The 24768-nt window shown below is 41.4% G+C and overlaps 1 protein-coding gene across 1 annotated transcript; it reads right to left on the reverse strand.

Annotated features, from left to right (window-relative positions):
* Positions 1-1355: 1355 nt before the first annotated feature.
* Positions 1356-24696, reverse strand: LOC145464535 (peroxidasin-like). The gene is made up of 18 exons (XM_081448457.1): positions 23759-24696; positions 15821-15892; positions 15641-15712; positions 15470-15541; positions 14945-15016; positions 14684-14755; positions 14082-14242; positions 12960-13241; positions 12329-12601; positions 11268-11543; positions 10870-11139; positions 8525-10183; positions 7804-8041; positions 7406-7614; positions 6828-7132; positions 6322-6462; positions 5885-5978; positions 1356-5245 (listed from the first exon to the last, which is right to left on the reverse strand). Exons 1-18 carry the CDS (start codon positions 23965-23967, stop codon positions 5241-5243), a joined length of 4482 nt encoding a protein of 1493 aa, XP_081304583.1. The 5' UTR covers positions 23968-24696; the 3' UTR covers positions 1356-5240.
* Positions 24697-24768: the final 72 nt, after the last annotated feature.

Here is a 24768-nt window from a genome sequence, read left to right on the forward strand (position 1 = left end):
AAAGCACAGTTGACTTTTAATTACCTTGTAATTCAGAATGCCCCATGGTATTTTCCTTCTTAAGGACATGCCACCCCCCTTCCCCCTTTAGGAAAATTAGGAAATCCATTTTAAGTGGGACATTACAACTGGAATGGTATCATTAACAATGTCTACATGTTGATGTCCATGTACCTATAAGACCTACCCCTAGACCAGACCACACTGCCCAGATTATTTTGAGAACTGATCATGATGAGCATAGCAGCATTTTCCAAAGATAAAATCGTTTTCTTCATGAGATTGTTCAGTTATGGTTCGGCTTCTTAGATTATATTTTGTATGTTTTTACAATAAAGCTTGACTTCAGCTTCTTTCATCATGAAATCTGGTATAAAAGGGTATATAAAGTGAGGAAAATGAGGTTTTATTGCAAGTATCCATGTTTCTCCCACCCTACAACCTGCTAACCCTAAACCCAGTAGCCCTAATCCAGTAACCTTATGATAAGGCCCAGTCTTCTGAGATAGAGGATGCAGTAGTTAGGCCCACTTCACAGGGGGAGCAGGGATGGCCCAGTGGTCGCTTCCCACCAAATGTCTGCTGGGTTTGGTTTGTTGTTGGTTTTCCCTTTACTGCGAGGATTTTTCTCCGGGTTTTCCAGTTTTCCTCTCTCCACAAAAACCAGCACCTCCAAATTCAAATTCTACCAGTATAGAGGACCTGCATGAAAAGCATCTAAGGTTGAAGTGGCTTTTTCTCTAAATATATTGTAATTTACTAGTCTTTCTATATAACAGCCATGCAAGTTGACATTTGCAAAATTCTTTTCATATGTAAATGGCTACTGTGAAATTTGCACTGACTATACATGTACTTATTTCATGCTACAGTATTTTTAAGCAACATGAACATGGAACATACAACATGAAAACTTGCTTGACACTGGTTTCAAGTTGTCTTTTAAATTGCACTTAAGAGCATTAGAAGGAAAGGATGCACTCAGAACCCTTCAAGAAATAGACCTACAGCACATGTTAAATGAACCTTCCCCCTGGGGGGGGGGGGGGGACTCTGATATAAAAAGGAAGGGGGTGCTTGTTGGAAATTTTGAAGAGAGCCCCTAAGAGGTACCTAGATCCTGTTTTGTGGGCGTGGCTTGAAATTTTTCTTAAGAGGTACCAATTCTTATGTAACACATTATCTCCTGTCATATTTTTTTGGCCCAATACCCTGAAAGGTACCTCAATAGCTCCAGCCTCCAGCTGACTGAACCTTTTGAGGCTGAACACCCTAAGAGGTACTAAAACTGCCCTTTTTACCACCCCTAAGAGGTATGACCAGCACCCCTAACCTTTTTATGTGGGAGTCCCCCCCCCCCCCACCCCTGGGAGACCTTCATCCATGCTTACCTCCAGGACCCCATATATGCATAGTATGCTCTTATTTGCCTGAGTGTTCTTTTGATCACTTGGTGATATGACTGACAGGTCAGCCAGGAACTAGAGGCAAAGGTATCTTTGACCCAGGAGGGGAGGGAGTGGTATTTCCAGACAAATTGGGTGGGGGTGTCCACCCTGCTTCCCAAAACCCTTACCCCATATAAGACCAAAATCTGTGATTTTCCCAACCCTATTTAAGACCCGATCCTTAATCAAGTACCCTGTTTTGGACCAGCCTTATAATAAGTTCTCTAGATCAAGATCGATGTTTTAAAGCATTGTCAAAGGCTTTTGTTGATGGTCTTATTGAAGGTGATGAATCAAAACCCCAAAAAATTGATATACATAATTTTTGCATTCCTAGAACTGATAGAAGTAGAACGTTTTGGTTTTAACCCTTTGAATACCAAACTTTTGCCAAAAAATACCGCCATGATGCTAAATAAGCCTAAGTTTTGCTAAGAAAGCTTTTTTTACTAAAAGGAGAGATTTTTCGAGGATTAGGTACAAAATTGAGCAATATTTCAATTCCGGGCTGCACGTAAGCCAAAATTTGGACAATCATAGGCGTAATGGACCATTTTACCACCGTTTTTCGATTTGCGACGTCGGAATGTCGTCGATATCTAAACCTGACCATTGTACGGAAAGGCCTAGCCTAGTACTACTATCTGCTTATCAAGAATATCTGATGATATTTAAATTCATGGCGTCACAAGTGGTACAAAGAGCACGACCATTAATTACGCATATGCGTAATTGGGGCTCAAAGGCTTAGATAAGTCCATGACAAAAGACACTCAACAAAATATAAATAAGCTTACCATGTAAGCTTATAAGCTTAATAAGTTTTTTCATATATTTTGGACAGTTTGAAATAAAGTTGATTCACTTACCTGCTGTTGTTGCTGTTGTTGTTGTTGTTGCACTTAAATTGAGCATTGCTAGGCATTTCAGGCTTGGTATAGATTTGAAACTTAATTAAGCTTAACTTATACCGATTTACTGGTTCACCACCACCAGTCAAACGAAACTGATGCCATTGGCGCTGAGTGAAAATTGAATTTGGTGGGCTCTTACTTCTTCCCAGTTTCCTCTCGGTTCCCTGCGCTTACACCCCTTTCTACTAACGAGGGACCCCCAACATGGACGTGAAATAACAGGCTGAAATCCGTCTGCGTACCCATTGGTAAACCTGTTCACAGACTAAGTGCCCAAAACCAAACGAACGGAAACTAAATAATTTCTAGGAAAGTGACAAGAACTTTCGCATAATCTTGGTGTTTTCAAACTCGCTTAATCTTGCGCCATTGCTCTACAAATTGCGTATGCAGGAGATGTCGCATCTTTGTATAACAACGACCAGGGTAGAGTTACATGTATCGCCAAGCAGCCGTCCTTTGAATAACGTAGTCACGTTTCTCCCCTCTATCACGGGAAGCTCTGCTTGACGATCCTAAAAGACTAAGTGGAATCTGGCGTAAAATGGGAAAGACAACTTGGTCACTTACTTTGGCAAGGCTTTTCATTAAAGAATCGCAGAAATTGCATAATACGTGGCAACTTCAAAGCAAGCCGTTCCTTCTTATGAGAGGGTCTGGATAGGGAACTGAAACCTCCAAAACGCAAAACGCCTGCTGTCTCCGAAAATTTGACTTTTGTTTTCAGTTGTGGGGCTATGCCATTGGCTAAAACAATGAACCAATCAGAGTACTGAAAATACATTGTTTTGTTCCTCGCCAATCTGAGCAAAACCAGTGCTGACTTGTTCATCATTGGCACCCAACCTCGTTCCCACGGTCGAAAACTATTAAACAGTACCCAAAGGAAAGGGCAATATTACTTTTATTTATCATAGCAAAGCAATTTTCAATACTGATTTCTAGAAGAGCATTAAGTGAACTGTCCGAAGTAGCGAGGTGTTCATATACAGGCGCAATACTATCTTTCTGAGAGAAAACAAAGACTGACGAACTTAAATAAATGCTCGGCTGGCGCTGTTAACTACTAGAGCTATGTAGAATTCGGTTCACCTTCTCAGCAGCTGATAATAAAATTTAGCTACCTTCATTCCAAAAAACCTGTTACTCTGCAAAGAATGATGTTTAATTGATTAGTTGCAATGAGAAACCAAGTTTTAATTAATTTAATAAATTTTGATTTATTTAGTTAATAACAATTTCTCAAACGTTAGTCGACGATACGGTAATGAACTGATTTCTGTCGTTTGGGGCACAACTCGAGAGAAGTCCCTTATGTAAAGGGGTTTTTACTTATTAAGATATTAGAAACTCCTCTACATAGAGAAACGACAAGCTTTGTGCTTCACTAGAGATTGCAAAAAGAAAGGTGCTATATCCAATAATCACAGTGTTCATCGGCTGCGAGCAATCTTTCTCAAAGTAGCGGGGAAGGAAGGGCTATTTTCCCTCCACCTCTACCATGTCTTACATACATACTTTATTTATTCCAGAGCTGCATACTTTATTTATTCTAATTAAGAGCTGCCAAGAGGGATTGTTCGTAGGCTATGGAATTTTTAACCATGCAGCTGGAGGCAACTAATTAAGATAGGGACATTCGAAAAATGTTTTCTCCTTTCTTTTGTATAACAAACAGAATTATGACCATAATATTCGCTTGAGGTTTACAGCTAATTTTTACACGGCTAAACGTGATATGTTTAAAAGAGTAAAAAAGTGAAAAAACCAAACATTTTCGACGTTTCCTACTCTTTTAAACATATCCTTTCAACCTTGTAAAATTTAGTTGTAAACACAATTATCTTTTGCTTTTTTGGATGACAGCCTCAAGACATCTTGAGATTTAGCAAAACTCAGTTTTCTTTGCGTTCTCATATACTTAGCTTTACAGTTAGCTAGAACAACTAAAGCTATATTGACTTGACGTACAACTTAATTCTCAGAACAAACATGAAAAGAAATGTATGTTAATCGGTTAAGAGAATTTCCATTTTAAGCTCAGGACTTAACTCTCCGCACGGAGCTAGATAACGTTCCTATCGTGAGAGATCTGGGCGCGATCGAGATATGCTTACTTCGCGAAGCAGCCTTACAACATCCAATATCTAAAAACGTTTTATTTCCATTCCCGTCTGTTGAGAGTTACAGCAAGCGTTGCTTTTATCAAGCTTTTTTCTGTAAGCCAATTATCCATTCATAGCTCCAAAATTAAACACAATGCTAGCTGAATAAAAATAAAACAAATGGCTTAAATTTACGTGAGCCCTTCATGACCGTTCCTAAATTATTTTCATAGAAAGGGGCGAAGTCACGTCATTGTACGTCACGCTACGTAACGCCACTCCATGCACTTGTGACACGTTAGGTCACGTTACTTTATCGAGTAAGGTTTCGTGTAATGCACATAGTTTCAAGCGTCGTTATTATTAATAAGCTGAATTTTAATTGGTGTTCAACTGCGGTTTCCACGGCAACCACGAGTTATTTTGACCACTACATCCCTGCACGAAATATTTGTTCTACCCTCGCTGCTCCCTTAGCTTGTAACCTGAAATCCGGCTGAATCCAGTGGCCTTTTGTTAGTTTGCTCCTGCAATGCATGTGCCAAACAACTGGAAAAAACAAAGTGACTCTAGCCAGGGTTGAATTCTCGATTTTGGGCCCGATGTAGTCAGCATCAAGCCGACGATTAAATGGCTTACTTGCTAATGTTTGCGAAATAAAAAATAATTTAGGAGTGGCCAAAAAGGAGTATTTCAGCAACCACGGCATTTTCACAGATCTAAATATATTTATACCAGCTGATTCGCCTGGACGGTTGCAACGGTGAACCGGTTCACTCTGTACAGAAAAAAAAAAAAATAACAAGAGCAAAAACAACTGGTTAATCAATTTATTCATTGCGGAACTGAGTGGAAAAATCAAGATTATTAATTACTCAATTAATTAACAAACAGACAGAGAGACAGACACACAGACAGACTAACCAACCAATCAACCAACCAACCAATTATAAACCAACCGACTGACGAGCAAATGAATACATGCAATAAGTTAACTTTGACTTAATATATAATGAAACAGTCGTGCAACTTCCCATTTATATAGCAGCGAACACCTGCCCTCTCGACCCCCCCCCCCCCCGCCCCAGTTGTAACGAGACATCCCGATCAGGACAATAACCGTTCCTTGATATGCGAATGATAAAAAATGTCTCAAACATAGCGTTATTGCGCGCATAGGGGAATGCAACTGTCGAAATTAGAAGTTTATGACATACAATTGCCAAACTATGAAACTGTCATGCAACAAGAATAGCCAATCATACAAGGAAAATGATGTATGTGTGGCGAACATCAACCTTCCTTTTCTAAATAATAACAGCATCTAAAAATTAAGGTATTGTAGAGGCAAAATTAACTCTCTCACTTTCTCTCTCTTTCTCTCGATTATCCTGTTTATCAATCTTTGTTCACTTACCTTGACAGCGCGGACAGCATTCATTTTGGACTTTGTGAGATTTCTCGCATAATAGCTCGTCGCATATTTTTGCTATACACCGAATTTCTCCTTCCTAAAAAAGAAAAGTTGAAGAACTCTTTTTGAAGAAGAACTGAGTAACACAATATTTTTCAGGGCCATGGTGCTCATCGGATAGGCGGGTAACTACGGTTCCAGTATCATGAAGCGAGTCCAACGCAGGCAACTCTCCACTGAGCATTCAGCCAGCCAAAGGGAGAGACAACTGGGTTGAGATAGGCACCGTTCGAGTAAGGTGTCTTGCCCAAGAACACAACACAGGGGCCTTCATAAGTGATTAACACTTGTTGATTGTATTGTATTTTATCTAAATGTTGAACTGTTGCATTTTGCAATACGACGGTTAAATACAAGACAACGAGAAAAAAATCACTTACCTTGCAAGAACACCGAGTACAAACATCTTTCTGCCATGTATCGCCCTCCATACGAGCAGTGCCTTGATCAACTCCACAGCCTTTCGTTTCTTTCGCAGTTGGTTCTTTTTTGAGTACATCTACTTCTCTATCTATTTCCATCTACCAGAAAAGTCAAATCGTTGCAAGTCATATAAAATCCGTTTATCTTCATATGAAAGTCGACACTTACATGTAAGTCAAAAATTACTTTCCATGATAGTTATTTCACTGGTTTTGCCCATATTACCTTATGGAACATGCATCGTAAGCACTAGCAATTCATGACCAATCGCGACAAAGCTACTACCATTTTTCGACCAATCAGGTGTAAATAACAAGACCAGCCGCGAGTTGGGAAATGCACGTTTTCCCGCGCTTTCCACCGGAAGCATGTTTTATTCTGACTTGGTGGCTTGGCGTGTAACTATATTTACCACGGAAGGGATTGGCATTGATTTAGCTTTCTGCAACACTCAGACACTTGCCTGACTTTGAAGCCTGTTAAATGCATCTTCTAGCTTCCTCAAACTTCCAGCCATGCTTGCTACTGTCTGTTCAAGTTCCTCGACTCTTTCCGCCAAATCTAAATCCTTTTGTTCTAATGGATGATTGATTAACCCTTGTTTTTCCTCGCCAGCAGGGTCCTCTTCATCATACAAGTCCATATATTCCATTTCTTTGAATTCTAGTTCTCTTGTATCAGCATTGTATTCTTCAGCTGAACGTTTAAAGCGACGGCTTTGAACATGTTCAGTAAACGTAGGAGTCTTGTCTGGCGAGGAACAGTGATCTAATAAAGAAGATAATAACAGCTGAAATGAGGGCGTTGGTATGGTTGGCGAACACCCCTGGGTGGCTTAAAAAGTTGGCTCCCTACTGCGGTTCCCTTGCATGTAACACGAAACAACCAAAACAATTGCCCCTCTTGGGATGAGATGCCATCTCTTTGCAGGTTACACCCGGCAGCTTCAAAATGGCAGCCAAAGCTGCTAAACTCTACAGCAGTGGACACGTCTTTAAATCAGTTAAATCTCATGACCAGTTTTAACTGAATTAAACATACCGTCTTCGCAATATTTCCACATGCGCAGATCCATACGGGGTATTGAAGAACACGCAACGTATCCCGTGGGGTAGGTGGCGCGGAGAAACACGTCTCGCTGAACCCGGTCAATGGCGTCACCATTGTCGCACAGAACGCTAGCAAGTGAGGTCTGTTTGATTTGAATCAGCTGAGAGTGGTCGAAGGTGGACGGGCTTTCATACCAGAATCTGAAAGGAAAGGGAGAGTACGACAGTACGTTTTGGCAAAGACTACAGACTAGCTGAACAAGTGTTTTTCCCTGTACTGTTTTACTATTTTGAAATCGTTCTTTGGAGCGTCAGGCATAAGTGCTCAAACAAGAGTGACTTTTAGCCAATCACGCAAGCTTTTAAATTCCTAGGGATGATTATATTTACCTGTCTCCGGCTCGTGTTCTTCTAAACTGTTCAGCTATGATACAAGCGAAAGTAGGCCCCAGTAATGAGCTGGGCACCAGTTCCTCCAGAAGACCTCCTACCCACAAGTCAACATTGGAAGGGTGTTGGTAAAGTTCTCGCAGCTTGTCACGAATATCGCTATCCACTATCTCGTTTTTAAAGTCATCGAATGTTTCAGCCACAGAGAGATTGCAAAGGCCACGCCAACTGTTGTAGCCTGGAAAAATTGGGAGGCATGAACATGAATGAGAAGTGTTTAAGCATATATAAGAAACATTTCGCTGAATCTTTGCGATGATGAAATTAAATTTCTAGTGTGATGGGTTAAGTTACACCTGCTGCGTTACACCCATGACATACCTTGCATAACATGAAAGAGGTCAAGGACATCGTGCCCGCTTTGATAAAAAATACATAGTTATATTGGATTAACACTGGATTACGTTGAAGAATTATTGGAGTCAATGAGAAAATTATTCAATTAGCAGACCACCTTGAATACAAAATTGGTTGGAATTTCAGCTCCCGTGAGTAGGAATAATCGGGACAAGTGAAGCGCTGGTTTGTGTGTTGCATGGCCATGACCTCAATCATCAGGGCTTAGTAGCCGCGTCAGCAATATTGCATCGTCGGCGAGGCCCTTTGCATTTGTCCAACAGAAATTTAGCAATCATGTGAAATTAAAAATTTTGTAACTAACCTGGCAAAGCATGGTCCCTTCCTCTCTGAATATTGAGGGCACCAAGATCGAGGGCTATTTCGTGAGCCATTTCGAAGAGCCTCTCTGTGAGCTCCGAGTTAATAAGTTGGTGCTTGTCATCGCGACTCTTGGCGGCCCTACCGAAGAGCCCACGTAGAATTGGGTCCACGCCACCCTCGGTGACTAGCCGATAAGGCGAGAAGAACGCTTTGTGAAGAGGAATGTTACCTTGTTCGATGGGTTGAAACGAAGAGTTAAGACGGAAAATAATCGGATTGATGAGGCCGTGACCGAATCTGAAAGCTGCTGTGGCAAATGCGTTTACAATCCCTGCATCGATATTCGGTTCGTAGCCACTATAGGTCCCCACAAGGGCCATTCCTCGAGGGCCAAGAATCTTAGGGAGCCATTCAGTGTATGTGATATGTTGCATCTCGGCCCCTACTATTTTACGTGCCTCGTGGTACACTTTGTCTCCGTCCCAGCTAGGATTCAAATTTCCCAGCTCCTGAGCAATGCGGTTATGTTCACGCATCCATATGGTGTGCATCGACAGAAGGCCAAGCTGCTCGTTGGCGCGAAAATCTCCCGCAAGGAAACACGGGACAGGGCTGTTGTCTGGTTGGAGACATTCAATGGGCGTGTCCCTGTTGAAAGGAAGCAATGGCTTCCCATTGTCGATGTTGGGGTTTGATTTGAGCAATCCTTTGCTTTCCAAATCTCGCAGATTCATGATCTCCTCTTCCGATGAACCGTAGACGACTGACGCATCAATGTAGGAAGTGATTTGGTTCATCTGTTCTCGCGGAGTCACCGCGCTGAAAAACACCGAGGTCGTCCCGGTACCGCAGACCGCACTTGAGCGAGTAAATTGCATGCACCCGTGTCCCTTTATGCGGGGATCGTTAGCTGGGATTGGAATAGGGAAGCATGGCGGCTGATTATCACAAACGCTGTACTGCTTCGTGCAATCCAGACCGTCGCTAAATCTCAACGTACTCAGACTGCTGACAATGAAGTCGATGTCGTGATCTAAGAACTGTCCCCACTGCATCAACATGTGGGTATACTGTGCATCGTCGGTCACCTCATTGGATGATATCAGCTCTGTTGATACAAGGCGCGCGCTAGGCCTTCCCTCCGTGTCCTGCCAGCCCACGGGCGTGTTGTAACCGTTCTCGTAAACAGGGCTCAACAGGCGCTTGAATGGCGTCAGAGACGCGCCCCACATGGAATGCTGCAGGTTGTTGCAAGTGCCGTCGAAGGTGCGGTACTTGTGGTGGAAGCACATATCAGAGCAGTTGTTGATCCGGCGGTGGGCACTGCAACCTGACAAGTTGGCAATCACACCCACGTGTGCTGGAGACAGAAGGTGAAAGAAGTTGTATTTGTCGTTGCTTACATTCACCCTGTCCATTTCCTTCACGTGCTCATGAACCAGCTGGATCGTTCGCTCAAATATTTCCGCGGCTCGGGCGATTTGCTGGGCGGCGGGTGATGGAAAACGGAAGAGGGCGAGGAGATCGCTGGGTTTCCTTGGCTGCGAAGAGGCAAAGAGCTTCTTAATGCTGGCGTTAAGAGCCCTATCCACATTTTCTTTGGCTTGAACCACCGTTTTATTAATGATGTCAATACCAATCCTATTTTCGTCTGTAGGGACTACAAAGCGAAAATATCAATTAATTGATCAATTGTATAGCCTATGGTTTTACGTCATGGTGGGGGGAGTATCGGTGAGAACTAAAACTTGTTGTTTACAGTAATGAGATGAAAGGAAATACCACGAAAATTATAGCACTTAGCACGCGCTTGTATTGGACCAACAGGGCGGTCTTTTAGATGATATGCCTACAAGGGTTGGGGCAAATTTCAAAGGACAGCATTGCATCGAAATGAAAATTTGCTGAGTACTGAACTTCGTCTAGAATGTCGTATTTATTCGAGTAACAACTAACAAATGTTAAACGGAATAGCGTACACTATCGAGTTATGAATGCACGCGGGAGGTTGCTAAGCATGAAAGAAGCGCAAGAGTCGCACGAGGTAATAGCCGAGTACGACTCTAGCTTCTTGAGTGCTTAGCAAACCTCCCAAGTGCTTTATCTGTAGACATCAGCCCATACGTCAGCAGCGTACACTCATGGGCAAATAGTAGACGCTGAATTAACCAATCAGAGAGTGCGCTTTGGTTTAGTTATGTTATAACACCTTTTAGCTGTCAATCCAATTTTGAAGCAGTTGAATGTGTTTTTCAAAACCCGCGTTAGTTAATTTATGTCATACAAAAAGACAACTGGAAAATTCTTAATGGCAAAGGATAAATGCATTATCACTGTAAATCTTACTTTGCACTGTGAGTGTCATCTGCGCAGAGGCTGCGCCAATGCTATTGCGAGCTGCACATTCGTACCTCCCCTCGTCAGCCTTGCCAACATCCCGGATGCTCAGGGTTCCGGATGGGCCAAACGAGTACCTGTTTGCCTCAGTAATGTGTACGTTGTTTTTGATCCATGTTATGATTGGCTTGGGAGCACCGTAAGCGGAGCAACGAATTTGAACTGTTTGACCAGCCGACACAATAATGTCTGTGGGCGACTCCACGATGGACGGTGGAACTGTTGAAAAGGAGCATTGGAATTCTCCTTATTAATACTGTAAGAAATATATGGAAAGCACTAACGAGAATATCTACACTGATGTCACGATTAAGCCTACTTTATTGGTAACTGGTTTTTGAGCTCACCTCGCGGTTTCACTGTCAGAAACGCTCGAGCCAGTCTCACTCCGATAACGTTGATCGCTTGGCACTCGTACTGCCCCTGATCACTCGGCGAGGCAAACAGTATTCTTAAAGTTCCGGAAGGTAACACAACGTGACGATCTCGAGATGGCAGTCGGTCGCCATCTTTGGTCCAAGCGATAGCTGGTACTGGGTGACCACTCACTCGGCAATGGAGTTCAGTTGTACTACCTTCAAGTACCTCGGTACTTTCGGGTTTTGTGGTAAACTTTGGTGGGGCTGAAGGAAAATTTACAAGAGATTAATACCTCCTAAGTTTCTCTTGGGGCGTATTATTCGGGATCACGGCGGCATTACTGTTACATGTTCAAACGCGCAAAAATATGCTGTCTCCAATTAATTAACACAACACTTAATCTAGACATATGAATTTGGTGGCAGACGAGGGGAATTCGTAAAAATCGAATCATGAACGTCAAATATCAGATCTGTGCTCTAAGTTGTAAGAGCGCCTTATTGTATGGCTAGCTCCGTGAGCGGGCAAGATGAATCAAATCCTGCGCTGTGATTGGCTACCCGAGCGGACAAGATGGAGCTATCTTGCCCGCTCGGGACTACCCGCCGTATCCCGCAAAAAAAATTTCCCCGAAAGCCATATAATAAATCCGTTATTGACCAAGCTTGGTCGGTCAAGACGGCTGGATATTAGCCTCGTTCTTTTTTTGCGAGTTTAAGGACCTCGACTCCGTCTCGGTCTATAAACACGCAAAAAAAGAACTTGGCCAATATCCAGCCATCTTGACCTCACATTTGGTCAATAACCCATTTTTACAGAGCCTCGAAAATGCAGTAAGTTTCGATAGCAAATTAAGGAGACAATAACAACTCGACCAACACAGTAACTTAGCATACTATATTGCATATTGTATTGCTAAACCCTAAACAGCCTCATCAACCCGAGAATAGATGAAGTCTTGAATGAAGGAAGGATGGAAAGAGCGAGGCTCGTTCGTTCCCTTTCTTCTTCGTTTGAAAATGCTCTGTTCGCTAGGGATATTTCATACCTGTTACAATCAACCTCGTTGAAGCCGCCACGCCCCCAGCCCTGTTGGTAGCACGACATCTGTACGTTCCATGATCCACAATGCGCACCTCCCGGATGTACAAGTCCCCGGATGGCATGACCTCATAATGAGGATCCAAGTTCAACGGCAGACCTTCTTTACTCCATTCGATAATAGGTCTCGGATTACCGCGGGCGCGGCAAGTTAGGGTAACGGGATTTCTTTCTATCGATTCCACTTTAGAATGAGGATACTGGATCAGGAATGGTGGAGCTAAGAGTTGAACAGAGCATGTTAAAAGCAGTTATAAAACTGAAATTTTTTCCCTGCAATATGAAGAAGTGGAATTCTATAATTCCGGAGTTCTAAAGAGGCCTTAAGGGAAAACAAAGTGTACGATGGAAGGATGTGGAAACAAACTACTTTCCTGGCCAAGCAAAGTAGGGAGGGTTAAGGTTACTCAGTGCCATCAAGAAAGGTGTATCACATACTGCGCATAAAATCATAACTTAACCAAAGAGAAAATCTGACTTATGCGAGAAAGCAAAGATGGTCTATTTTTTGATGGGGTCGGTTACAGTCGTTCTCTCTGTTTTTTCTTTCGCTACTGGAAAACTAAATTGCCTATTACCTTCAACTCCAAAATAATTTAACGCCGCCTTGCTGACAATCTCGCCAGCAGAGTTCTGCGCTACGCACTCATAACTTCCCTCATCAGAGAACCTAGGATCAATGATGTTCAACGCGCCATTTTCAGTCATAACGTGACGTGTGTCTGACTTAAGAGGTTTTCCGTCTTTCCGCCATGTTATAGTCGGTGTTGGGTAGCCTGTGGCTAGGCATCTGAACAACACCTGTCGATCCCTGACAGACACCTCGATGTTGGTCGGTGTTTTCACAAATGTTGGTGGTACTGGAAAGAAAACCAGATAAACAGAATGTGATAAATAGCACACAAATTCGGCAAAAGCAACTCGTTTTAAACAAATTTTTAACCAGAGATCGTTTTCCTATTTTCCTAAAACATAACAAGTACAGCTTTTAATAGGCAGATCAATGGTTAGAGCATTAGAACTCTTTACAAGGTCACAAGTTTATTAGTTTAGTGCCACCCACTTTCAGTAAAGTTTGATTGGATTGATTGGTTATACATATTGATACATTTGTTAGCTCTCCTATTCAAAATAAACACCGCAAAATCACGAAGTCACCAATTCATGGCAGTCACTTTTTTCAGCTGGAGGAATGCTCTTTCACCGACGTTTCTTTTGAATAAATTTAAAACGTAATGTTGCAAAAAGCATAAGTTTGTTCCACGTTCTTCGGTGCGCAAATATTTTGAGCCAGTACATATACGACGTTGGCGCACAATATTTTTTTGTTGTTGAAGGCATGTTGCTCACAGCTTTGCAATTGTAACAGCGACTTCGGACCACTGATCTTTGATAACGTTTTTATAAGCATTTTGACATTTTTATGTCAGCTTTTTTTGCTTGGCCAATCGAAAAATAAGATATTCTAAGAGGCAGAAGAGTCAAAGTGACCACTTGACGATAAATTGCACGTGCGTCGTTGATTGGCTGAAAACTTTGGGAAAGCAACGAAAAGGCGTCACAAATACAACTTATCAAAAACTGCACTTCATGCAGCGTATGGCAAAACGATTCATTTTCACCAAAATATGTTGAAAAATAATCATCTCCCGTTGGAAGCGGCGGAAAGTTAAATATTCTAGAGAGTCAAAAGGACTCACCGCAGTTGAAATCTTCTGGCGTGAGTCTCACCAATGGTTTTCCTTGCATATTCGCGGGCTCAGCGCATGTAGCTGCAGTCTCCGTGTTTGGTGTCTTCTTGAGCAACCTGGCCAGCCACAGAATGTCACATGTGCAGTTCAGAGGGTTGGAGTCGAGCCGGCTGCAATCGATAAGGAGAGTATCTTAAAATAGTTATTTCATTCATAAATTTTATCAGAAGGTTGGCTACCTTCTGCATAGTCGGCGGCTAGCCGCGTTCTACTCACTGCACGGTTTCTTTCGTCTCAGTGAGCTTGTGCATTACAGCTTCCGTCCTTTTCCCGCCGAAACAGAATCCACCACTCAGAGCGATCAATCACTGCACAACTGAGGCGAAAGGTGGGGGAACATTTTGGTACGTGAAGTCAACAGTAAATTTCGGGGCTTGTATCAGATTGGCTGAGAAAACAAAATCTTTGCAATCATTGGTTGGACGACAGAATTTCATTAACCAATGCAACCATCATGCAAAACCGAAACTCTCGATCAGGAGTGACTTTAGATAACTATAAGCTGTATATCATTAATGGCCGTAAACTTGTGCGCTTTCATTCTAACTTACAGTCTTCTTAGTGCATGAAGATTCTTGAACAATCCCCTTGGAAGAGACTTCAATCTGTTGTGATGGAGATATCTGACAAACAACGTAACATTGAAGGCTTTTAATCTGCCCCATAAGGCAACTAAGTTATCAGGAAGATGACGTGCAATAGGAAAAATAAACATAAAAAAAAAGAAAAACAAATATGATTATGTTAGAGACTAAAAAAAGGGAACTGTACAAGGTATCTCACGAAAGCCATATTCTGGAGCTTAGACTTACAGTCTTTCCAAAGCAGTTAGGTCACTAAAAGCATCTACTGGAATATATTCTATTTCATTTAGGTGCAAATATCTGCAAGAATAAAGCAAGTGTGATTATATGAATGAAATTCCGATCATTTTAGTTCAGCCATTAGTATGACGTGTTGGCTTGTCGACTGAATCAGTAAGCAGCACCAAAACTCTCTTTTAGACCCTTTTCATAAGTGGAGTCCATTTTAAAATTCTTCTATAAGTATTAAAATTAGCCTTACTAACCTCTTTTTGAGTTGACAATTCAAAAGAATTTTTACTCTCAAACGAGAATGGTAAGGCTAATTTAAATGCACACGCATTTACGAAAAGGGTCTATAACAACAGTATCACTTTGCTAAAGAATGTTTCAAATTGATGTCACATCAAAGAAGTAAACACCATTCAGCGCACAGTTTTGTCCTAATGTGCATCTACAAAAAGCTGCGCATTAACGACCACTTTCCGACTAAAGCGAGCATGAATTGGTAAAGACGTTGTTCTTCATACTTACAACTGTTCAAGAAAGTTGAGGCCACTAAAAGCGTTCTCGTGTATCCATCTTAGCTTATTATTGAACAAATATCTAAAAAGGAAAAAGTACAGCATGGTTGTGTTTATGCAAGTGCTTATGTATGACATACTAATTATTTCCCTGACAGACTGAAGTTGTTAAACTACTTACAGATATTTGAGCGACGACAATCCACTGAAGGCCTCAGCTTCAATTGTGTGGATATTATTTCCGCTGAGGAATCTGTGAAAATGAATGAACTTTGCGCTGAGAAACATTGCTAAAGTACAGCTTGCATGAACATCTCCAAGAAAAAAGAAAAGAGATCTTGGAGTGGACAAAAATACTCACAGGGTAGTGAGGTGTCGAAGCTCGGCCAAGTCTCCATCCTCGATTATTGATATGTTGTTGAACCGCAAATCCCTACCAGGAAAAACGACAGAAATAAAAATATGATGTTGAACGGGGCGGGAGTTATCGCCATTGATTAAACGGATGCGTCAAGGAGGAGATGATCTGTGACACGTGCAACATGCCGTACGTGCAAGGCAAACGAGTTGCACGTGCGAGGCAAAGGAGTTGCACGTGCAAGGCAAACAAGTCACACGTGCAGGGCAGACGTGTATGCTTGCTTGAAGATTCAAAGCATGGTTTAAAGTGATTCTGATTTTTATTAACTTTAAAACGCAGTTCCACCCCTTTCACCGTGGAGGTTTACTTTGGGTAGAAAATCCAGCTCGTCGTCAGTTGAGTGGATGTACTCTACCCATGGCTTGACCAAGATTTGCCAAGTTGGGCTTCTTACCCGATGTAATTTGGCTATTGTTAGGACTGTTGTCTATCATTCAGTCATTTTCTTGACCGAAAACTGCTAAAATTTTAATGCGCTTGCGCAACCTAGCAAATGGTGATGTCAAAACCTTCTTGAAATATATCCTCTTTAGTCCGGTGAAGGGGTGTGCGAATTGTTTTAGTTCGTCACGTGAACCATGTTTTCAAATACTGTTTCATCGGAGGTTAGTATTTTTAAAAGCTTCAATATCTGTATTAGAGAGATTTTGGATTTAACAGAGCTTTATTCCAGAGTAATAACAATTCTTGTCTCTTTATACGCTTCCGATTTTTTGGAATCACTCTTGGAGCTGTTCTGATGATTTTTCACAATCATTTTTTCCACAATGGCGGACTGTTTGAAATGTTACGTCACTTAGGGGTGATATGACTTCATGATTGGCGCGTAATTAATACCTAAGTAGACACGAGTTCATGCTTTACGTGCCATGTAACCTTTTTAGTATTGAGTGAATGGGCTTGCAAACGGAAAAAAGTCCTCCGCAAACTGCAAAATTGAACGTACTTTCCGGTTCAATATGGCCTTTTCTGATCGTAAGATTCAGTAAGTTGACAGATCTGATCGTGTTTTAAATACTTTTCCTGTTTCTAGAGCTTCCGCAACTCTTGTAAACGTGTTTAAGAGAAGCCGTTGCTGTTGAGCAAATCAAAAGAATTTCATATTGCGCCGTTTCAGCTACCGATCAGTTAGGCCCACACGGGTCAAAGCTGATAACCGATTTACCAGCAGACGATAATATTTGCCATGTGTTCTCTCAAAGGAAATACGATCAGAGATTATTACAAAGATATTAATGAGATGATGTTCACAAAAATAAACTTGAACTTCTTTGGCTCTTTGTACGAGCGTAACAGAAGATTTACAATAGCTACTTTTGAACGCTGCTTTTGGCAAAATAATTGCCGCATTCGTTCCAGTCGGTACAAGGGAAGGTTTCCTAAGAAAAAAAATCATTTTAATGAGATAAAATTACACTCAGATAACCAAAGAAATCTCGCTTTGCTACTAAGAGGAATTCTACAGCTATAGCTTCCTTTTAGATAACAGTTTTGCAAGTTTGCATCTAGCTTTCTGATGTTGACGTTGACGTCTGTGTTAGTTTTTACAAAAGACAGGAAGACAAAGTAATGCAAACTGACATTAGGTTCAATATTCAGAGAATTAGTGCGGCGAAAGTCAGTCTTTCTTCATTGTGCAGTGCTAAGCCGACAGCGGCCACTTTTTAATCTTCTTACTTTTAATAGTGACAAGCAATAAAAGTCGTTTAATCCCCTTAACTCTAAGCCACGTTCTTAGCGAATTAACCTTGTAATTCCCCCTCTCCCAGTGATAAATTACTAAATTTTCTCTACTTTTAAAAACAACTGATTCCAGACGGTAGGTTTGAGATTTTAAGAATCTGATAATCCTAGGATCGTGTCTGAAAACCAAATTCTCTCAGGCGAACATGACAACTGTTTTAAAAATAGGCTTTCTCTTGACCTTGGAGCATTTTTGCTGGGTTAAGCCACAACGATGATAAGCACGAGTAAAATGAGACATGAAAGAAATTGTACCTCGCCCAAACTGCCTTAAACCAGCTATAAAGAGATTCTATAGGTTATCCTTCTTTTTTCGCTATCTAATTACACATAAGGATCTTTTTTGCTTTTTCTGAGTATTCTGTAACTACATGGCAGACTGCTTCGCCATCTCTCTACTCGCACTCGCACTTCGATTCGAGCTAATATTGGGGTCTATCGAGAACAGAGAGAGTACATCATAGAACAAAGCTGTTTCGGATCCAAAAACTCCGTGCCGAGGTGCTGCTCAGTAGCTTTCATTTGACTGGTCACATTAGCGTTTCTTTTAGTGTTTTTTTTTTTAAACCACAAGTCCTGATTTGAGCCTTGACTCCGGAACTAAAATGATTAACTCTCGAATACCTGAAGGGGATCTCAAGTAATTGTGACACAGGTAAAGCAATCAGTCCCCCTTTACCCTTGTAGAAATGAAAGTAAGAGTATAGTTCGATAGTAAAAGAAGAGATTAGTAAGAGAAGTGTTACAATCTCAATGAAGAATCCCGGCAAATTTTGGCTACCTGTACAATAAATTCATCGCAAACAATATGAAGTTTCAGACATTTTTGCAGCTCAAAACAACCCTTCCAGAAAGCCAAACTGAGAGGTAAAGGTGATAATTTGAAGGAATTCTTATATCAAGGGACCGTTCATTTTTTATAAGGTAGGGGGGGCTGGTGGGATTTGGGGGGAGCCATGCGAAAAAAAAATGGCTTTAGAGGGGGGGCCATCCCAAAAAAATAAGGGAAAAAGGGGGGGTCATGTGAAATATTTTAGTAAAACTTTAAAATGGCATAATGTTTGGATATCAAAAAAATTGCTATAGAATAAACATAGAAGGCAGGATACAAATTTATTACAAACTTTCCTTCTCCTTTAAAAAAAACGTTTGGCGACAAAAAGCATTTGTAGCTACTGAAAAGAAGTATTTAACACTGTTATTTTCGAATGCAACTTTCACTGGCACTCATCTTCATCTTCGCTGTCTTCGAGTTCTTCGTCGCCGCTTGTGCTGCCATGTGAGTCTCTTTCACCAATGCTGCAAGAAGCAGCAATGCTTTCCGTCAGAGTGTACTCTTCAGGGTACATGAGGGTGTAAACATAATCTCTGACTTCCTGCTCAAGGTTTGTGGTGATTCTGCTTCTTGCAGCATTGGTAAAATAATTCCCTTCCAAGAGCTGTTCGATGTATGGCCCATCTCTTCTAAATAACGACGTGGCAACATCCTCAACTTTAATACACTCTTCCGGGACGGCCGTTCTAGGAGGGTGCACAAGGCATTGTGGAAGATCATTTCCTAGCGGGTTTCCAACACAAATTCCATAAACTCGTTGGAAGTTGTTTTCCGTCCGCTTCCTCTTTCTTTCATTTGACTTTCTGCGGTTTTCTTTTTTCCTTCTCCTTTTGTTGATGTGCTGTTTGAGTATGCTCTTGAATATGCTGTTATAATTGCTCTTCTTATTTTCTAGTGCTTCCATGTCCTGCGTGACCGTCGTAAACTTAGCTTCTATACATTTGATCTGTTTTACATTAAAACTGTGGGCAAATTCTTCGCAAGCCCATTGGACTGAAAGAGTGTGGAATCGTGTTCCTTTACATCTTTCAATATGACATTCAACTTTTCCACCATTGCTCTGTGCTCTTTGATGGAGAAGTTCAGTTTTCTTCCATCACTGGGCTTCAACTGGTACCCTGGCATGGAAAACTCACTCGCCCTTTCTGAACAGCCATCCGCACTTAGAAAGATTGCTTCTTTTGCTTGTAAGATGTCAAACTGCCTGGATCGTTCAGCTGTAAACCTTTTCTTAAACGACTCGTCGCTTTCGCCATTATTGCGCATTTTGGAATGAGCCTCTTTCATGATGCTCATGTAGTAATGCGCTCTTTTCCCGATTGGATTAACAATATAGCCAAGGCTTGTTTTCCGGAGACCCTAAGGTATGGTTTTATCATCAGCAGAGGAGGAACTAGTGACCTACCAGAAAAGGAAAGACGATTTTTTTTATTTATTATATTGAACTGATATTATTGAATGATCATGGTTCGTGTAACCGTTTGATGTTGTATTCGTGTAGTGAAATGTAGACCTGAGTCAAACGATATATTAAAAGACACGTACTATTGTAAAAATGTTCAAACAGTTTTAGGTGCTATCTTCACAATAGGAAAATACAGAAGTTTCTCATTATAAAAGTGAAGCATACATGCGTTTTTAATGTCCAGATAAAAATAGGAACACTGACCAAAAATTAACACTTACCGGCTCATCTTCTTGTACTTCAACAGCTTTCTGTTTCAACGATCGTTTCTCGTGGCTTTGCAAAATTCCTTTAGAATGCCATTTGTTCCAACAGGGGTCACAAATGCCTATCACTAGAGTAGAGGTAAAAACCTTCCAAATAAAGACATCTGTAAGTTAAATGTAACAATGTGTTTCACATAACACATCCACAGATTTCCAGTTTTTTCACAACACTTCGTACTTGGTTCAGTATCACAATGCAGGAGCAAGGAAAGACTCTGTTCTAGGCCACTGTTACTCCCGTAAGATTGAGAAGTTTATGAATGAGCACTATGAGGAGGGGGAGAACTACAGGGAGTTTCTTAAGTTGTCCTGTCGAGAAAAGGTAGGAGAAATTTGTTCTTTTTGTTGTAACTGGACTGGACCACCCATAGAAATATACCCTAAACCAGTTCCTGACCATTCCTGCCTACCGGAATACCACTACCTCTCCTACCAGAAGACCCCAAAAGAAGGGCGTGATCCAGATGACTGGCAGCCAAGGGTCCAAGCGAAGAAAAAGCATGGAAGTGGCAGGCTGGTTTTATCTGACCCAGAGAGCGTTGCTCTATTTGCTGGCAAGTTTATTGTCAAATCAAAGTTTCTGGTGGATTATTTTCAGCATCTTGAAGTGCTGGAATTTAAAAGGAAAAAGAGAGCAGAAGAAAAGGCAAAGTTAAGTAGGGACGCAAAAGATAAATCATATGAGAATTATCCTTGGACTGAGTTGTGCGAAGATGTAACCAAGCTTAAAAAGCTACGTGTTCCAGAACTAAACAAATACTTGAACCACCTCGGGCTGAAGCAACATTTGAAAAGCAGCAAGAGTGAGAAAGGCAATTGTAAGACATTCATGCTTGCTACAGAAGAGTCCTCTCAGAGCTAGCCAACCAACACTGAGAAATGCCAGGACATTGATACAAAATGACAACAGGGCAAGTGCTGACAGCAGTGAAACGGATGAAAGTGACAATGATGAGTATGACAGTGATACCATTGACTCTGGGGGAGAAGATGACTCAACTGACGTCATTCTTGCATCCATCAATTCAGATGAGGAAGATGTCAATGAGAGGCCAAATGCCACACGCTCAGGGCAAGCCATAACTAGGAGATCCGAAATTGACTTCTCTTTCTTTTGATTTGTTTTTTAAACAACAGCTCTCTGTAGTATTGGGATTGTAAATATTGTCTTCATAGTGAGCACAATAACGTGAAGTAGGGGGATAATAGAGAAATATTAAAAAAGTTGAAATCTAAATATTGTTTGTTCAATTTTTTTTGGGGGGGGGGTCATCCCAAAAAATGACCGCTATAAGGGGGGCCATGTGAAAAAATTGGTAAGCTGAGGGGGGGTCATGCGATTTTTAAATGGTGCTTCCCAAATCCCACCAGCTCCCACCCCCTCATAAAAAATGAACGGTCCCCAAAGAGAGGAAAAGATAAGTGGACGGCAAAAGATAGGATTTAACAAAGCTACATATACTCCAAACTGTTTCAGTGTCGCTGGGCACCACTGACACTCGAAACGTCAATGAAAACTGCATGTGGTTACCTAAATCATCCTTGTAATGTTCGATCTGATAATCAACTCATACCGGCGACGCGACAAGGCGATGTTTATTTGACCACTGTCGACCTCATTATCCACTGCTCATGTCGCCAAAGTGTATCAACCGTTGCACGTCCAACGTATAGACTAGTTCCAAATCAAAGGAAATCTTAATTTAGAAATCTTTTAAAGAGGGAGCATTCTCCTTATCTATGCAAGCTTACTGTCAAATTTAAGGGGACAAGAGAAGTCAGCCGGAAATGGCATTTGGTCAAATTTATTTTCCATTTAAATCTGGAAGAGATAAAGGCCATTGTTATAGCGTGTATATACCTATGAAAAGGCAACCCAATGTAACTGAAGAATTGAATGACCTTTTCATCACGATGATAAAACTGGCCAGAACTTTTGAAAGTCGTCTGTATTCGACCACAGGAACTTACAGTTTCTAAAAAACGCCATGAATAGAAGCTTGTTTCGTTCGAAAGCAATTCCGGAGGAGGAGAGATAAATGTATTTTTTATGGCCTGGGTAGTTCATTGGTCGACTAGAGGGAGCATTCTCCTTATCTATGCAAGCTTACTGTCAAATTTAAGGGGACAAGAGAAGTCAGCCGGAAATGGCATTTGGTCAAATTTATTTTCCATTTAAATCTGGAAGAGATAAAGGCCATTGTTATGGTGTATATACCTACGAAAAGGCAACCCAATGTAACTGAAGAATTGAATGACCTTTTCATCACAATGATAAAACTGGCCAGAACTTTTGAAAGTCGTCTGTATTCGACCACAGGAACTTACAGTTTCTAAAAAAACGCCATGAATAGAAACTTGTTTCGTTCGAAAGCAATTCCGGAGGAGGAGAGATAAATGTATTTTTTATGGCCTGGGTAGTTCACTGGTCGACTAGAGAGACTTACGCGTGGGTGTGTCGAAACGATTTTAAACTCAACGTGGATTTAGATCATCCTATTTTCCACTTCAGACCTTTAGACTATAATTAACCTACATCGTAAAGTGACTATTTTCGCGAGGTGTACTTGATATAAATTTCTTTACATTATAAAAGGCGCATGTCACAGAATATCGCATGAATAAATTACCAAGACTTTTTTCTTCGTTGCTGTAGCCACTATATTAAAGTATGAAAAGATATGTCCGCATTTCTTGCGATATTTCCAACAATTGTTTCGGAAATGACAAAAGGTGCAAACATCTTCCTTTACTTTTTTCACGGTCACGAAATACTTTCACTCAACATTTCATTCAACGGCGCTCGCGACAAAACGCGATACGGTAAAATTTAAATAGAGTATGTTATAGTGAAAAACAAGTTTCATTATACCGAGAGATGTCACTGGTTAATTGGTCGGTAGCTGAGCGTGAGGGAACAGTTAATTAAATCGTCGATAAATACTACATGGACAGTTATTAGACGTGACCGAATCACTCGAGTGGATAAACATGGCGTCAGTGGTATTGAAATGCCAATCCCCAAATGTCAGAAAGGTTGTCTGGCGAAAATAACCTCGGTCATGTTTGTATGCTTACCGAGACCGTCGTGTGCAGGACAATTTAATGAATTAACTGCATTAGAGCGTCTCGTTGCAGACTGCTCCTTCTGGTTTCGGACAGTCCAGACTTGGTTCCGGAAGGATAGAAATTCATTCAAGCGCTTACTATAATATGGGCACGCGGGTCTGTTGTGCTTTCGATGGCAGTATAAACGAAGATTTACCATCGCATTTGATGCCCAGGATGTTATTTTTCAACGAAATAAACTTTAGAACCTAGCGATGCTCTACGCAAAGAAATTATTGAGTAGCAAAGCTATCGGTTATTTTATTTGGAAGAAACCCAACTGGACTTGAATTTTGACTGCTTCGCGATATGGGAGATCAACTGAGTGTTTAAATCCCTCCAAAGCCTTCTAAATAAATAATGAATATGCCATTGGCCAAACAGTTAACTCTTTGTTATATATATAAGAGGAACATTTTGCACGCGTGTAAAACGACAACCATTATCTACAGTCTACTTACAAGACAACTGTCGATGAAGGGACACTTGGTATTCTTGACAGAGAATGGTGATTACAGCGAACTGTCGGCCCGGCTTGTGTCCGGTAGCAGAGGCAATTCTCCGGGCAAGTTGAGCCACTTCTGGCTAAACACAGAACAAGGACGATGAGGAATAGTACGCGGCATTTTGCAGGGGTTAAAGAAGAGAAATGGACTGGCGCCGTCGACATTTTAGCACATGCGACGGTACATGAAAATTTGGCACCCAAAGTTTGATAGCCGCGAAATGATCGGAAGTTTCAGTGAAACATGCTGTTATTCCGCAGGTCGGATTACGTTTCACGTTTCATTTGCATTTTTCCTGCCCTGCCTCTCAAATGACAAGCCCTTCAATTGTTTTCGATGATGACGCGGATTTCCTGTGGTGTGCAAAATGATCTCCATGCCAATTCCATCTATCCTGGTCCGCGCGCTCTACAGGCACTCTATCGACACTATCATGATTACTTAAAACGTGTGACGACGATTTTTGCTAGAGGCTGGCCTTGGACTCACGAACTGTAGCCGTGTGATCCTAAGGAAAACATTCAGACAAGCAATGTGTTTGGTTTACCAAATATGATTCTGCGCTCAAATACACACCATCGCTCAGCAGACTGCAGGTACGAAAAATGGTCGCAAGACGACGGTTGCAAGCCTGCTTGTATTTTCATTCAAGTAAAATTGCAATCTGATTCGTGTCAGAGTGAAGAGTCTTATCAAACCGTTGCAAAGATTCTAAAGTCCTATGCCAGGCCTATGTGACGATATCGAGTCATTTTTCCGACTCATAAAAGCACAGCTCTCTAATGTAGAAAAACATGAATGACATGACGATACAAACCAAAAAGAAATGGGAATGGTCAAGACAGAGGAAGATTGAGAAGGACTGTATTACAGTGAAGTGGAAACTTCGGGCTCATTATATTTTAGATGGAGTTGGGGGGGGGGGGGGGGCGAGGGACGTTGGCAATAACCAGAAAAACAAATTC

Source organism: Orbicella franksi, chromosome 12 (genome assembly GCF_964199315.1).
Source record: "Orbicella franksi chromosome 12, jaOrbFran1.1, whole genome shotgun sequence".
Taxonomy (NCBI): domain Eukaryota; kingdom Metazoa; phylum Cnidaria; class Anthozoa; order Scleractinia; family Merulinidae; genus Orbicella; species Orbicella franksi.